The following is a 14,684-nucleotide window of genomic DNA, read 5'->3' as shown; positions in this document are numbered from 1 at the left end:
GTTTACTTCAGCCCATTCAGATTCCTCAGTGGAAATGGGATAGAGTGACCATGGACTTCGTGATCGGGTTACCTATGACTAGGCAGAGACACGATGCAATTTGGGTCATTGTAGATTCTTTGACTAAATCAACCCATTTTCACCTAGTTATGATGGATTATACCTTAGAGTTGTACATCTGTGAGATAATGAGGTTGTGAAGGTATTAACTTCTATCATATCTGATAGATATCCACGATTCATTTATCGATTCTAGAAATCCCTTTATGAACCCCTAGGCACCAAACTAAACTTCAGTACTTCTTTTCACCCTCAAACAGACGATTAATCAGAATGTGTTAATTAAATCTTAGATGACATGCTTAGTTGTACAATTATAGATCTTGAGGGTAATTGGGAGAATCATTTGTCATTGTAGAGTTTATGTACAACAACAATTTTCAATTGAGCATTCAGATGGCTATGTATGAGGCCTTGTATGGACGCAAGTGTAGAGCTCCACTTTGTTGGATAGAGGTCAATGAGGGTAAAATAATGGGTCCTAATTTGATCAGAGAAATCGAAGAGAATGTTCGGTTAATTCAGGGTCGGTTAAGAGAAACCTCAGATAAGTAGTTATCTTACGCAAACCTGAAGTGTAAGGATATTGAGTTTGTAGTGGGGGACAAGGCGTTCCTCAAGGTTTTCCCTTAGAAGAAAGTGTTTCTCTTTGGGTGCAAAGGAAAGTTGAACACATGCTTCATAAGACTTTACGAGGTACTCGAGAAAGTTGGACCAGTGGCTTACTAGTTAGTCTTACCACCAAAGCTAGAGTGCATCCACAATGTGTTTCATGTATCCATGCTCAGGAGATATGGATCCAATATTTCCCATGTCATACCCTTAGAACATATTGAGGTAAGCCCAGATATGACCTATGAGGATGAGCTGATAAGAATATTAGCAAGAAATGTAAAAGAGCTAAATAACAAAAGTATTCATTTAGTGAATGTGCTGTGGAATAACCATAACATTGAGGAGGTGACTTGGGAAATCGTGGAAGATATGTAGCTTTAGTATCCTCACCTTTTCTATTCAGGTAAATTTTGAGGACAAAATTTCTAATTAGGAGTAAAGAGTTGTAATGCCCCGAATTTCAGGTTAGGAGTTTTAGTCTAACTCGATAGGACCTTGGAATAAATCCTTTAGCTTGTGAGAAGCCTAGACCCAAGTTGATTAGATTTGGGATTGGTTGGGGCCCAATTGATATTGAAAAGGGCATTTTTAATCTTAGGATAAAAGGGAAAAGACTAAAAGAACAATTAGACCAATTTTTGAAATAAAGGATAAAAACCCATTAATTTGGGTGATCTCAATTCTGACACTTCTCTCTTTTTCTCAACTCTTTTTTTATCTCTTCTTCTCCTTCCTTTATCCTTCATTTTCTTCTCAACCTAGAACCAACAAAGGTGCAAACTTGATAATGTTGTAAGACTTGGACAAACTAAAGAAGGTAAGACTAAAAAACTCCATCATTAAAGCTTTCATCTAAGCCCTCAAAATCAAGTTTTGGCCATGGTTGTCATAAGTGGATTTTTGTGGGGTTTTAGGAAACTAAAGATACCCAGCCTGTTTTTAGTATATTGAAGCCTTAGGGATTGTTTATAATCTCTTCCTAAGCAGCTAAGCATGTTTATGGACATATTATGACCCCTACAATCAGACATAACACCTTAATAACATTTAGGGACCTCAACAGGACTTATAGGAGTGTTGGAGAGGCATTTTCGTGCCCAAAACAAGGTATTTCTGGGCGTGGGTATCGATACTGGAATAACAGTACCGATATTATTCTTCATATGTTAAAAACAAAGGGGTTTTAGGCTAGAAGTATCGATACTCATGCAATGCGTATCGATACTCGCAGGGTGGTATCGATATCAAGTTCACTTATCATATTCCAATAACCACTTTTAGTATCGGTACTCATGGGAGTATTAATACCGAGAGTAAAGTATCGATACTCCCTAATAGGGGTATCGATACTTAGGTTAAACATCGAAGTCAGATTTGCTCTTGATACCTAAGAAATTATCGATACCATAAATTAGAAGTATCCATACTCAAACTAGAGTATCGATACTAGCCCTTTTACTATCAACATTCAATAAGTTAGTAGTATCAATACCAAGAGGGTAGAATTTATACCCAAAGGTCAATATCGATATTAAAGGTCTTAGTATCGGTACCACGAACAGTTTTGGGTAAGAAACTCAAGGGTTTAAAGGGATATATTTGATGGACCAATAATACCAAAACGCCATGAAATAAAACGAAAAGCGAGAACAATAATAAACTCAGAACAATTAGAAACAATAACAGTTAGGATGACATAAAACTAGCATTACTTGATGCTCGGGACACAATCAGGACACCGAGTTACTTTAGCAGATAACGATCATACAATTCATATATCCCAATTAGTGTCAACTACCAGCTAGACCCAGATGCCCCAAGACTCGATGAAGTAAGTTGTTTGGGTGTACGTTTCTGATACAGTTCTGGATCTCACCCCAAATACCCAATGGTATTTTAGGAAGGCTAGAGGAATGTGCGCTCTGAGATGTATAACCCTCAACCACACCATGATGTTTAGATCAACATATTATATCAGTGCATATGTCTTCATACGTAGGCCTCTAACATGCACATTTAGTGAATGTATATAGTATAGTACAATTATTAGTGAGGCATTGAGCTCATAAGATAAACGTTCAAAATGTGTTTCCGTGCGTAGGTTCTTAAGAGATCATTCATAGAGCATTATCGTCGCCATATATTCCAACTGAGCAGAGACTTCATAGTACATCTTAATTTGTATTAGAGGGCATATACTATTATAGACCCTTTTTGTAACATCCTAAATCAAAATCAGTGACTAAATTACAAATTTTGAAAACTATGTGCTCGATTTCAAAATAAGTTAAAATTTCATGGATTTAATTGAAGAATTTTGATGTTGGATTTAATAGTAAAGTTGGAAAGTAACAAGGGTATTATGATCTTTTCTAAGAGAAGATTTTTATTCTCTTTTTAAGGGATATAAAAACGTGGGAAATGAGGAAATGTATCCAGAGTCTTCTTCTTCAGCTTCTTCTTCTCCTCGTAAGCCTCTGTTAAAGGTGAGTTTAATTTCAACTATTTAATTCTTGGATTTATAAGTTGATTTTGATTCTTTGAGTATTATATAAGCTTAAGGAAAGCTTATATAAGCTTTAAACATCAAGAATAGAGAATTAAAAAGGAAATTATATGAAGGGTGTAGAAATGAACTTTTGTTATAGAAAGGTTTTTGAAGTTCTAAAGATGTGACTTGTCAAAGGGTTAATTAAGAAGTTAGAAGTGATAGAATTGAATTTATAACACATGAAAAATTTGATGAAATTCTTTGATTCAAGAATTATGGTGAATTATGAGAGATGGTGAAGAGTTATAGTGTTATAAGAAGATTTACATATGTATAGATAAGTTTTAAGGCATAAGAAGGGGTTGATAAGTAGAATTGGAAGGCAAAGTAAGACATTTCGTGCTCAAAATGGAATTTATGGGTTGTGTGCATCGATGCATCTTCAATGTGTGTTGATGCACTCTCAATTAAAAAAGCATCAAATGTAATTCGTGCATCGATACATAAGGAGTGCATCGATGCATAAGGAGTGCATTGATGCATCCCCTTAAAATGGAAACATTGAATGTAAATTGTGTACCAATGCATGGGTAGTGCATCGATGCATATGTTAAGGGATGCATCAATACATTGTAGAATGTATCGATGCACTACAATAGAAATGGAATAAATCTTTCTTTCAGTCTAAGAAATGATAGATTATAGTATATCTATTGGATACTGATAGTATAAATACATGATTGTGTATATATCGAGCACGAACAAGTTCCGGAACGATTATCAAGTTAAGATTCGATCGAAAGAAAATAAATCAAAAGGGGATTAGAACTTAGTGAGGCCAAGGTGAGTGCATATTAGATAGTATATAATATTTAATGGAAATAAGACTTGTGGCAAGTCTATTTCCTATAGTATTATGTATGGATTCATGAACATGAGCATATATTTGTTATGAGTTATATGTTATTGTATGTGTGATATGATTTGTATGAATATATGTTAGTGTGATAAGACATATGAACTGATATAAGTGACATATATGTCACATAAGCTATATGATATACATATGAACATAAGTAAACAAGACAAGACATATGTGCTTACATAAGAACATGAGAAATAAAATAAACAATGTGATAAGGAAATAAATAATGAAATGAATATGTAGTAATTAGATTATATGAACAAATACTGTTGATAGGGCTCATAAGACTAAAGATATATCTTTTAATGTAATAAAGTGAAATAAGTCAAATGATATTGAAGTATGTGAATATAGTATATATGATATAAAAGTGCATATGTGAAATGGCATGATAGGGATAAAAATAGTGAGCTTACATGTTATGTGATATGAATATGATATATGTGATGTATGGGAAACATATGAACACAAGAGAAATGTTATAAGCTATGTGATTAAATGAGAAATGATATGAGCACATGTATATGTGATTATAAATGACAGGAATATGAGAAAAGGTATATGTGATATGTGAATTATATGGAAGTGAACTACGTGACTATGTGATCATATGCAATGTGATAAGAAGCTATGTGCCTATGTGATAAGAATATGTGAAATAATATAAAGAAAATGCCCATGTTATGTGTTATGAGATCTAGAGATATAGTTGGCATGCCAAGAGTCGAGGGTTCTACGTGGTCCTTCAGGACATAGTGGTCCTACGGGACATATGTGTTCTACGTGGTCCTTCGGGACATAGTGGTCCTACAGGACAAAATTCTACGCGCCCCTAGTGAGAATTATACGAGTTGTGGTGACAGTATAGTGCACAACCTTTATGTACTCACGTATCTTTAGCTCTCAATAATGTACATGGGCTAAATAAGAGATAATATTAATAAACTTGATATGATGATATGTTTGTTCTCTTGTGAAATGATATGTGCGATAAATGATTTTTCAAATGGTAATTATAAGATCATATGATAAAAAGGAATCAATGATAGTGATAAGAATAATGATGATGATATAGTTGCTTGTGTGTATGGGTTTTATAATAGGATATATGTTTTACATAACATGATGATATAATAACAAGTCTATAAGAGATATAATTGTTTAGGGTAAAGTACACATTTAGTACCTAAACTATCGGTTTTGGTCAATTTTAGTACCTAAACTATCAGTTTTTTCAAAACCATACCTAACGTTTAATTTTCATTTCATTTTAGTACTCACCATTAAAAAAATTAACACGTTTATTTCCTAAACTATGAATTTTTTATCCATTTTAGTTCCTAAACTTTTAATTTTTTCCAAAATTTAACGTTAAATTTTAAATAGATGTACTAAAATGAAACAAAAAATAATTTTTAACGATGAGATACTAATATGAAACAAAAACTAAATTTTAAGTATGATTTTGAAAAAAAATGAAAGTTTAGAAATTAAAATAGACAAAAATGATAATTTTGATACTAAAAGCATAATTTGCCCTAATTTTTATGGCAATGCTCTCTGCTAGAGGTGGCAAACGGGTCATTCGGATTGGGTTTGGGTCGGGTCATTTTGGGTCGGGTTATTTCGAGTCTAGATCATATTTGGTTTAATTTTGTTCGGGTCGGATCGAATTTGGTTCGGATCTAGTTCGGGTATGGTAAATCGGATCAGGTCAATTTTTGGGTCGGGTGATTATCAGAACAGTTGTTTTTCGATTTAGATCAATATCGGATCGGTTGATTTTTGGGTCGGGTCAATATCAGATCAGTTGATTTTTAGATCGGGTTAACAACAGATCGTTTAGATTTTGGGTCGAGTCAATATAAGATCGGTTGATTTTCAGTTTGGGTCAACATTTAGATTAGATCAATTAAGTTGAATTAGTTATGAATCTAATCAAGTATATATATAATTATTGATATATTCTTGTAAAAATATGTCTTCTTGTTTGTTAATCTTATTATTTAGGCCTAATTTTAATTCTCAATCATTCACTATTTTGAATTAAACCATCATTTATAGATGAAAAATCGATAATTTGACACAAATAAGATCCTATAATGCGTGTTAGAGCTTGTTATCAAAATTTTATATTGATATTGTATGAAAAGCTTATCTATTTGATAAAGAAATAATTTTTATTTCCAATTATAAATTTAATATTTTTATTAATTTTTTAATATATTTTAATTATTATATATAACTTTATTAAGTTAAGTTTTATCTATAATTATTTTTGTTTTTTCTATTATTTTTTTATTATTAATCTAATGTTTTTTTATTACAAGATAAGTAAACTTAATTTGTTATTATTTTCAATCTTACAATAAGATTCTTATTTTTATATTCCTTTAATGTAACATAAGTAAACATCTATTATTTTTATTAAATATAATATTTTTATTACAAGTAAGATAAGTAAACTTTATTTGTTACTTTAGGTTCGGATTAATTTCGATACATGTTACTTTCAATTTGGGTTAATTTCAGTTTGAGTTGCCTTCGATTTCGCTAAATTTTAGATCGAGTATGGCTCAAGTCGGGTACCATATCACATTTGATTATCAAGTTCGAGTTAATATAAGATATTGAGTCTGGTAAATCGGCTCGGGTAATCGGGTTCAGGAAGTCTACTCTCAACTACTATGCTTGTAGGTATACAGTCGTAATGCCTGTTCGATGATTGTAGCTCCAATACAATAGTATTATGCTCCTCCTATATCAGTTAACCAATTTCTTTTTGAACACAAAAATATTTAATTCTTGGATCACTTGTCTTTTGTTCCACAACTCGTACATAACTTCCCACATAAATGTCTAATAAACATCAAATACATAAAATTTTGGCTATCACTGTCAAAACAGTCTTCAAGGATTATGCAAATCATTACTTAAGCATCCTCAAGGAGATAAAGTTTTTCTATTCATCATCACTGTCATTCCCGAAAAGGGAAGCAACAGGTACTTTTGGTTTCTTCGCCGCACTGCTCGATGCATTCTGCAAAACGAGGGGACAAACGAAGTTAAATTAGGTGGTCACAATCATATTCATAGGCAAACTCGAGTGAAAGTTTAAAATTGACAGCGGATTAAGGATTCAATGACGTACATATATGCACTGAAACACAGTTGGAGTTGATAGGTGAGATGTTGGTGCCTGAGGTAGAAAGTAACGCCAATTGCCACCTTATCAATGTGACCAAGGACAATGCATTCTCACACAAGTTAAAAGAAGCGGAGGAAATGGGAATAGATTCTAAAGCTATGGACAGAAAGAGGCGATTAACGAAAAAACTCTTGGGCAACATGAACAGAGAGACAAAAGGTTTGGAGAAAGCAGTTCAACTAGTCATTAAAGTAGGCAAGAAAAATTAATTTCAGATAGCCATATTCTTTTCCTACAAATCACATGCATATTATGAATTTATATTAAGTCAGAATTGTCTTCAGTATTCAACAATAAAACCTGGTACCTTAAAAAATATATGTTCTTATATGCATACTCATGGACGTATAATAATCAAATAAGCAGGTTATTGGTAACCTCTACCTCAGTACCTCTCGTGCACACATAAAGTGTTACCCTATAGTCACATACCTTAGAACTGCTGCTTTTAGAAGAAAAACCAACACGTCTTTCGCTGATCCTGATCAGCAAGTGCAGTAGCAGCACCAGGAGCAGGTGCAGTGGCGGGCCCAGATTTCTCCTGTAACTCCTGCTGCTGCTGCTGTTTACACGCACCAGCCCTATATCACATTAAAGAATAGAAAATAAAACGACATAAAATGGTTAGCAAATGTATTTCAAAAATTATTTCAAAAACCATGGAGATACAAAAGCTCAATTAATTAGATACATTTGAGCAAACTTAGCCATCTCTCTTTCCTGAAGTTGCTGCTCCCGCTTTTGTCTATCATCACGACTGCTACTTCCGTGCATTTCTCGCATTTCTTGAAAGCGCTGCTGATACAAAAGCTCAGTTAATTAGAAAACATTGAAAACAACCTAAAGATCGAAAGAAGAGGTTGGAAAAGGGGCAGTGAAGGTGTGTATATGGATGGATTTGATGAAGAGGATTGGGCCATTTACCTTTCTGTGGTTGTGATCATATGAACTCAGATGGGCCTCAAATTCCATAGCCAATTTGTACTGCTTGTTGCAAAGCTCACAATAGAACACCTTGCATATTTCTTTCACCTCCGTTTGAATTTTCAGCTCACGTTCTGCTAACACCTGGATTTTCATAATGTGCACGAAGCAGGCAGTAGAAGCCACCAGGTAACTGCATGTAACTGACAAAAGCTTCCAAGGTTGATGTTCCCCTATGATATACCATTCCGATCAAAAGACACACATATATGCTATATGCTGCCTTCTGCCTTCTGCCAACTGAAACTTAAAGTGATCATCTATGAGTGAAAAGTCATACTTCTCTCTTCTTCACATGTTCCTCGGTCTCCTCAACCTCAATATCAAGTTTCCTACGTTGGATATTTTCTTCAGCGGTGAAGAAATCATCTTCTTCTTGTTTTCCAATCCCTAATTTTGGATCTTTTATCCCAGATCTTATAGGCTCAGTTATTCCTGTGAACAAGAAAATAGTTGGTTAATGATAAATAAATAACTTTGAGCATGTAATGAAAAGCAAGTCAGGATTTCAAGTAACCAAAAATAAGAAGGCCAAACAAATGAGTCAATAAAATCATGTCAAAACCTAACAAGAACTATTGGAGAATATCACGTCCAGTATTTGAAAAATAATCAGAGCAGTATTAAAGAATTACTCTAATTCATAGGTACAATTCCAGTAAGTTCTTGCTAAATTCCAGTTTCACATTATTTATCCTGGAATATATTCCTGTCCAGCTAGTTAAAAGCCAAATAAAAAATGACCCATAATGCATCACGAAAATGCAGCAACATACCCTGTTCATCCTTCCCAAGACCTTTTCCTTTCCAACCCAATTTTTGAAGAAGTCTAAACCCAACATTTGAAGAATTCAACCTTGTATCCAGGGTTGCTTGTTGCACATTATCCAGATCAACATTCTCTGTTGGCTTGTGATTAATTGGCAAACGAAAATCTTCGGCCAAATCCTCAATAAGTGACTCTTCGTATGCCTATGCCAGAAAGTACAGACGATAGAGCTCAATACATCAACAATCATAAAGCTTGACTACAAAGTGAGCAGATATATCAAAAAAGTGATTGTATCTTTACAAGTAATGAACTATTGTAAGAATACTCTGAAATGTTTTCTCAAGGAAAGGGGTTAGACAAGTCAGTTGATTTCTCAATTATAACTTCTTAAACCAGAAAAAGTAGAACAGTGATTGAAGAGATTCATCCCAAGTATAAACGAATTGAAACAGATGATCAGTCATAGATATTAGGTTGCCTACTTGCTCATCTTGATTTTGTCGTTTATTTCCAACGTTTGCCTCCTGAGAACTGTTGAATTGTCGGTAGTCCATTTCGTACCACCTAGACCATGACAGATTAATTAAAAAAAAGGTTAGTCAGTTAATCAATCACGTCATTAGTGGAAGAAATGCGTGAGGGAATAATGACAAAATATTCAAGTTCCGGCAAACATTTTGTTGAGCGATCAAATAGAGCAGAAAAACAGGTTTGAGGGTTCCAATAAGCATTCGGAGGCGATTAATTGAGCAAGTCGAAGACCCATTCTGGGATTGGGGTTTCTATTTAAAGAGATTCAATTTCCAAGCTGACAGAAGCATCACAAAGCAAGAATCATTATCAAACAGAAAAAAAATAAGCAACCAAAAGACCATGAGAAAGAAGATTGAACCAGATCCCACAGCCTCTCCGGCTCCCACAAATATATATGTGTATAGCAAGAACATAACGTATCTTAGTGAAAAGGAAATAGATAACGAAGAAGAAGAAAGAATTGCTTCGGTACTAGTAAAATCCGCACAAACTCAAATAACAGAAAAACGGGTAGGAATTACATATATCAAACAAAAACAATAATCACACGAGAAAAGGAAAAGGCGATACTGGAACAGATGAAGATAGGGCAACAGGCGCTGGTGAGATGAGATCTTTTCTCTTCTTCTTCAGCTATGCACCTTCAGCTTGACATTCACCTCGGCAGGATATTGAATAATGTGTAAAGCAAGTACTCGGTTAGATTTCTTAGTTGATGGCAAAATGAGCTTGAGCAGCATTACCCTATGTCTTTGGGCTCTGCTATACTGGATAATGATTCGAACAAATCTCTGTTGTCTTAGGCCCAAAAACATATGGTTATTAAATTAAGCCCAGACAGTAACCTATCCTAGATTCTAGGGTAAATTACGCTTATAGTATCTAAAATGTCATTTTAAGTATGTTTAGTTTTTGTTTTATTTTAGTGTTTCACTTTTAAAAATTTTAGTTTATGCTTCATTTTAGTATCCGTTCAAAATTTAATGTTAAGTTTTAAAATTTTTAAAATTTTATATACTAAAATAGTTCAAAACTGATAGTTTATATGTACTAAACACGTTAAGTTTTTAATGGCGAGCACTAAAATAAAATAAAAATTAAACGTTATGTATGATTTCAAAATAATTAAAAGTTTAAGTATTAAAACATATCAAAATTAATAGTTTAGATACTAAATACATAATTTACCCCAAATTCTATCAATTTTGATCTGAATTCAAAAGGCAAAAGAGTACTTGAGGCTCTTGTACTTTTCAAAAAAAAAACAATGTCACTCTCCTTTTTTTTCCCACTCAATGTAATCCTTCAAGTCAGAAAAAAAAAACTCAACGCGATCCTTTGACCAATATATTTCGTCTTTGACCAATGGTTCTGTTATTATGTGCTGATGTGGACGTCAAACAACTCAACCCTCCGTTTAATGTTATTATAAATTAGGTAAATTGTGTCATTAATCATTCAACTATTATCTATCTTCTATTTTGGTTACTAAAATTTAAATATTTTTAATTTAATCACTCAGCTTTGAATTACTCACATTTTAATCACCATAACTTATTTTATTGTTATTTTATTAATTAAATTAAATTAAAATTTCAAAATTATATGTAAATCCTAAATAACAACCCCACCTCCATCGTCACCCTCACCATTACCAGCCTCTCCGATCAACCCCGTTCTTTCCGACTACCATTCATCCACCAACGTTTCGCCTCTTCCGATATTGACTTGTTGCAGAAGACCCTTGTAATCCATTGTTGGAATGAATTCCACCATTTTCATGGAAACCCGAAAGCCTCATCGTGTTATCGTTTGTTGCATTTATGTTTAAACCACCAAACGGATGAGCAGTGCTCATCTTCAAAGCTGCCAAAAAAATGCAACCCTCTTTGTTTCAATTATTTTATTAAAAAATAATTATTTCAGCACTCTTTGCTTGTACAAGTTTAATCTGTTCTTCACCCATATATCCCTTTGCCCCAAGCTCTCTCTCAACCCATATGTCGCTCTGCTTTTAAATTCAACTACCACAACCACCTCACCAGCGTCGCTTAGTATCCTTTGCCTTGCTCCAGACGGCGGAGCAAAAGCTGACGGTGGAGATGGACCATATGCCTCCTCGTGGAGTTCACCATCGGCGAGCCCACTACGATACAACTTTCCGTTTCGACGATCTTCTCCTCTCTGACCCTTCCGATCACGATCTTTCTTCCCTTGACCTCCCAGCTTCCACCTCCAATCCCGCTCCGCCCGTCATCTTCAAAGCTGCCAAGTTTTATTAAAAGTAAAACTTGTACAAGTCAATATCCACTATCTCTGCAAAAACAAATGGGGCTTTCGGGTTTCCATCGAAATGGTGAAAGACATGGCTTTGACAGGTCGAAGAAAAGCAAAAAAGGGATAATTAAAAATTGAAAAAATTGGGGATGAACCAAAGAACCCAGATTAAGTGATGATTAAAATAGTAGTAATTCAAAAGTTGAGTGATTAAATTAAAAATATTTAAAGTTTAGTGACCAAAAGAAAAGAGAGAAGATAGTTGAATGATTAATCATAAAATTTACTCTATTTATAATAACATCAAACGGAGGATTAAACTGTTTGACATGTCACGTCAGCACAAAATAACGGAATCGTTTGTTAATGACGGAAAACATTGATCAATGGACTACATGATGTTTTTTTTTCTTACTTGAAAGGTCACATTAAGTGTAAAAAATGAAGGACCATATTGATATTTTTTTAAAATACGAGAGCTTCATATAACCTTTTGTCAATTCAAAATCTAACCTGATCAACTTAAATCTAATTTTATCTAAATTTAGTGTTAAAAGTTTAAAATTTTAAAGTTTATTTTAAAAATAAGTAATTAAAGTATATCATTTTCTACAACTTAATTAAAAAATAAGTTTAGAAATTATACCTTTTGTTTGGTTTAGTTCTATAATATTTATTTTTTTATTATTCAAGATTTCTGTAGTTTTATTTTATTACCATTTTAAGAACTCAATTACTGTTTAAAATTTTATCAGTAAATATTATACTAATATTTAATTAATATTAATTTTTTGAAAATAAAATACTAAATTTTAAGATTTAAAAAAATATAAATTTTATATATTTTAAAAAATAAAATCCCCTTAAATGGTCAAAATATCAAGCGATGAGCAGAGATTCGAGGCTCGGACTACAGCTTCACTAATGACGGTGAATATGTGATTGTTGAGTAAAAAAAATGATCTCGTGTGACGTGGCTACCAACTAAGTGCTACAATTGATCGGTTAGAGTTAGACATCAGAAAAATAATCAATGATTCGACGATGAGATATACAATTTAAATATTTAAAAAATAATTAATAAATACCATTTTTTTAATAATTGAAACACAAACTTTAAATCTTAAAATCCGATCCACGATGATAAGTAAAAATAATTTTAAAACTCAAATTTATTTAATACAAATTCAACTGATTTAAAGCCAACTTGCGTGTATAATTTATAAACCCACCAATAAGTTGAGAAGATGCTTTTGTGGTTTCAATTATCAAAACACTAGTTACCCACAACCAAACAAAAGCAATGGATTGGAAGGTAAGCTAAGGTGAATTCTTCTACAGGCTACAGGTATAGTTACACACAGTATGCCAAGTTGCCAATCATTTTAATTCTCGGCAATGGAAAATGGCCATGCTATGGAACAAATACAGGCAAAGACCCAAGAAAATGGGGTACTTCTCTCCCAACCATTGCTTTTTTTTTCCGAGTCAAACAGAGCGAGAAACGGACCACACCACATGGGATGTATTTTGTATTTTGAAGTCTTAACTCCACATCCCCATGCATCTGACCCTACACGTGTCCTCGCCCACCCCTAGGGTACCCCCTATAAAAGGACACCCTCATACCCAAACTCTGACAGACTGCACTGCAAAACTCATCCCCCCCTAAAACACATAGCTATTATGGGTGGGAACAAGCACAGGAAGAGCTTCTCCTCCTTGTTCAGTTTCTTCAAAGCAAAGAAGGGTCGTAGAGAGCAAGAGTATTATTATGGTGGTGAAGATGTTTGGGGCACCAGGAAAGTGTATCCCAGCGACGAAGACAACACTCTCCGGGTGGTTGCCGAGCCTGGCATCGACAAGAAAGCTTCGGCTTTTATAGCTAATTTCCATGCAACTCGTGTCTCCGAGGCCATTCATCATCAACAAGCAAGCTGAAGAAAAGACGCGATGCCCCTCACTGCGCTCATGTCCAACACTTTTTCTCCTCCAGCTATCATCTTTCTTTCTTTCTTTCTTGTCTTGTGAGACAGCCAATTGTTATATCAGTTGTTAATAGTCTGTGAATGAGAAATAAAACATTATGTGGATTCTTATAGCCCAAACTGCTCTTCTTCTATGAATGGTTGTTTTCTTCTTTGACACCAAATGCAGACTATCCAGTATCCAGCAAGTACTCTCTGCTTTCTTTCACTTGTTTACTCAAATATTAATTGATTCTACACACATATATACCAAATGTAGGGTCTTTGGGTTTGGATTTACATCAATAATTGTTAGGAATCCAATAGAAATAAAGAAACTATGCTTTGTATTTCAAACTCAATCAATCTGAGTGATGTACAATGATGTTGTTGTTTATATACAACTTCAATATGCTATTTTATGCTTAACAGACTCCTTAACTGACTTTAACAACCTAAACTGACTGACTAACTACTCAATTAAAATACCATGTAAGCTATAGTAGTGCGAGCAGCAGCACGTGCATGATGCTTATACATCATGCTAACATTCCCTCTACTTCTTCTTCTTCTCTTCTACATTTTAACCCTAAACAATTGAAAAGATGAACAATTGAATCGAAAGTGCTGATACTTTTTTCCGTTCACTTGAATCGAAAGTGCCGATGCTTCCTTCCATTCTTCTTATTCACCTTCATTTCTTTCTTCTTCACCTTCTTTTGCAAGGTTCCTTGACATTTTTTATGGACTCTTGGCTGTAAAACTTTCAAGTCCCATGACACTTTAAGATATAAGCAACAAAATGAATACAAAATTAAACTTCTGTTTAAACACAGAAAAGAATTATACTA

General features: G+C 33.8%; 1 protein-coding gene across 1 annotated transcript; it reads right to left on the bottom strand.

Annotated features, from left to right (window-relative positions):
* Window positions 1-6,932: 6,932 nt before the first annotated feature.
* Window positions 6,933-10,210, bottom strand: LOC120193565 (G patch domain-containing protein 8-like). The gene is given in 9 exon segments (XM_039196050.1): window positions 6,933-7,131; window positions 7,732-7,765; window positions 7,767-7,880; window positions 7,991-8,094; window positions 8,224-8,367; window positions 8,564-8,718; window positions 9,060-9,255; window positions 9,538-9,625; window positions 10,161-10,210. Coding segments are annotated over 8 exon segments (897 nt in total). The 5' UTR covers window positions 9,610-9,625; window positions 10,161-10,210; the 3' UTR covers window positions 6,933-7,053.
* Between the last annotated feature and the right edge of the window lie 4,474 nt (window positions 10,211-14,684).

This window comes from Hibiscus syriacus, unplaced genomic scaffold, assembly GCF_006381635.1.
Source record: "Hibiscus syriacus cultivar Baekdansim isolate YM2019G1 unplaced genomic scaffold, ASM638163v2 tig00004355_pilon, whole genome shotgun sequence".
Lineage (NCBI taxonomy): Eukaryota > Viridiplantae > Streptophyta > Magnoliopsida > Malvales > Malvaceae > Hibiscus > Hibiscus syriacus.
The sequence above is the reverse complement of the archived record's forward strand: the minus strand, read 5'-3'. Positions and strand labels throughout refer to the sequence as shown.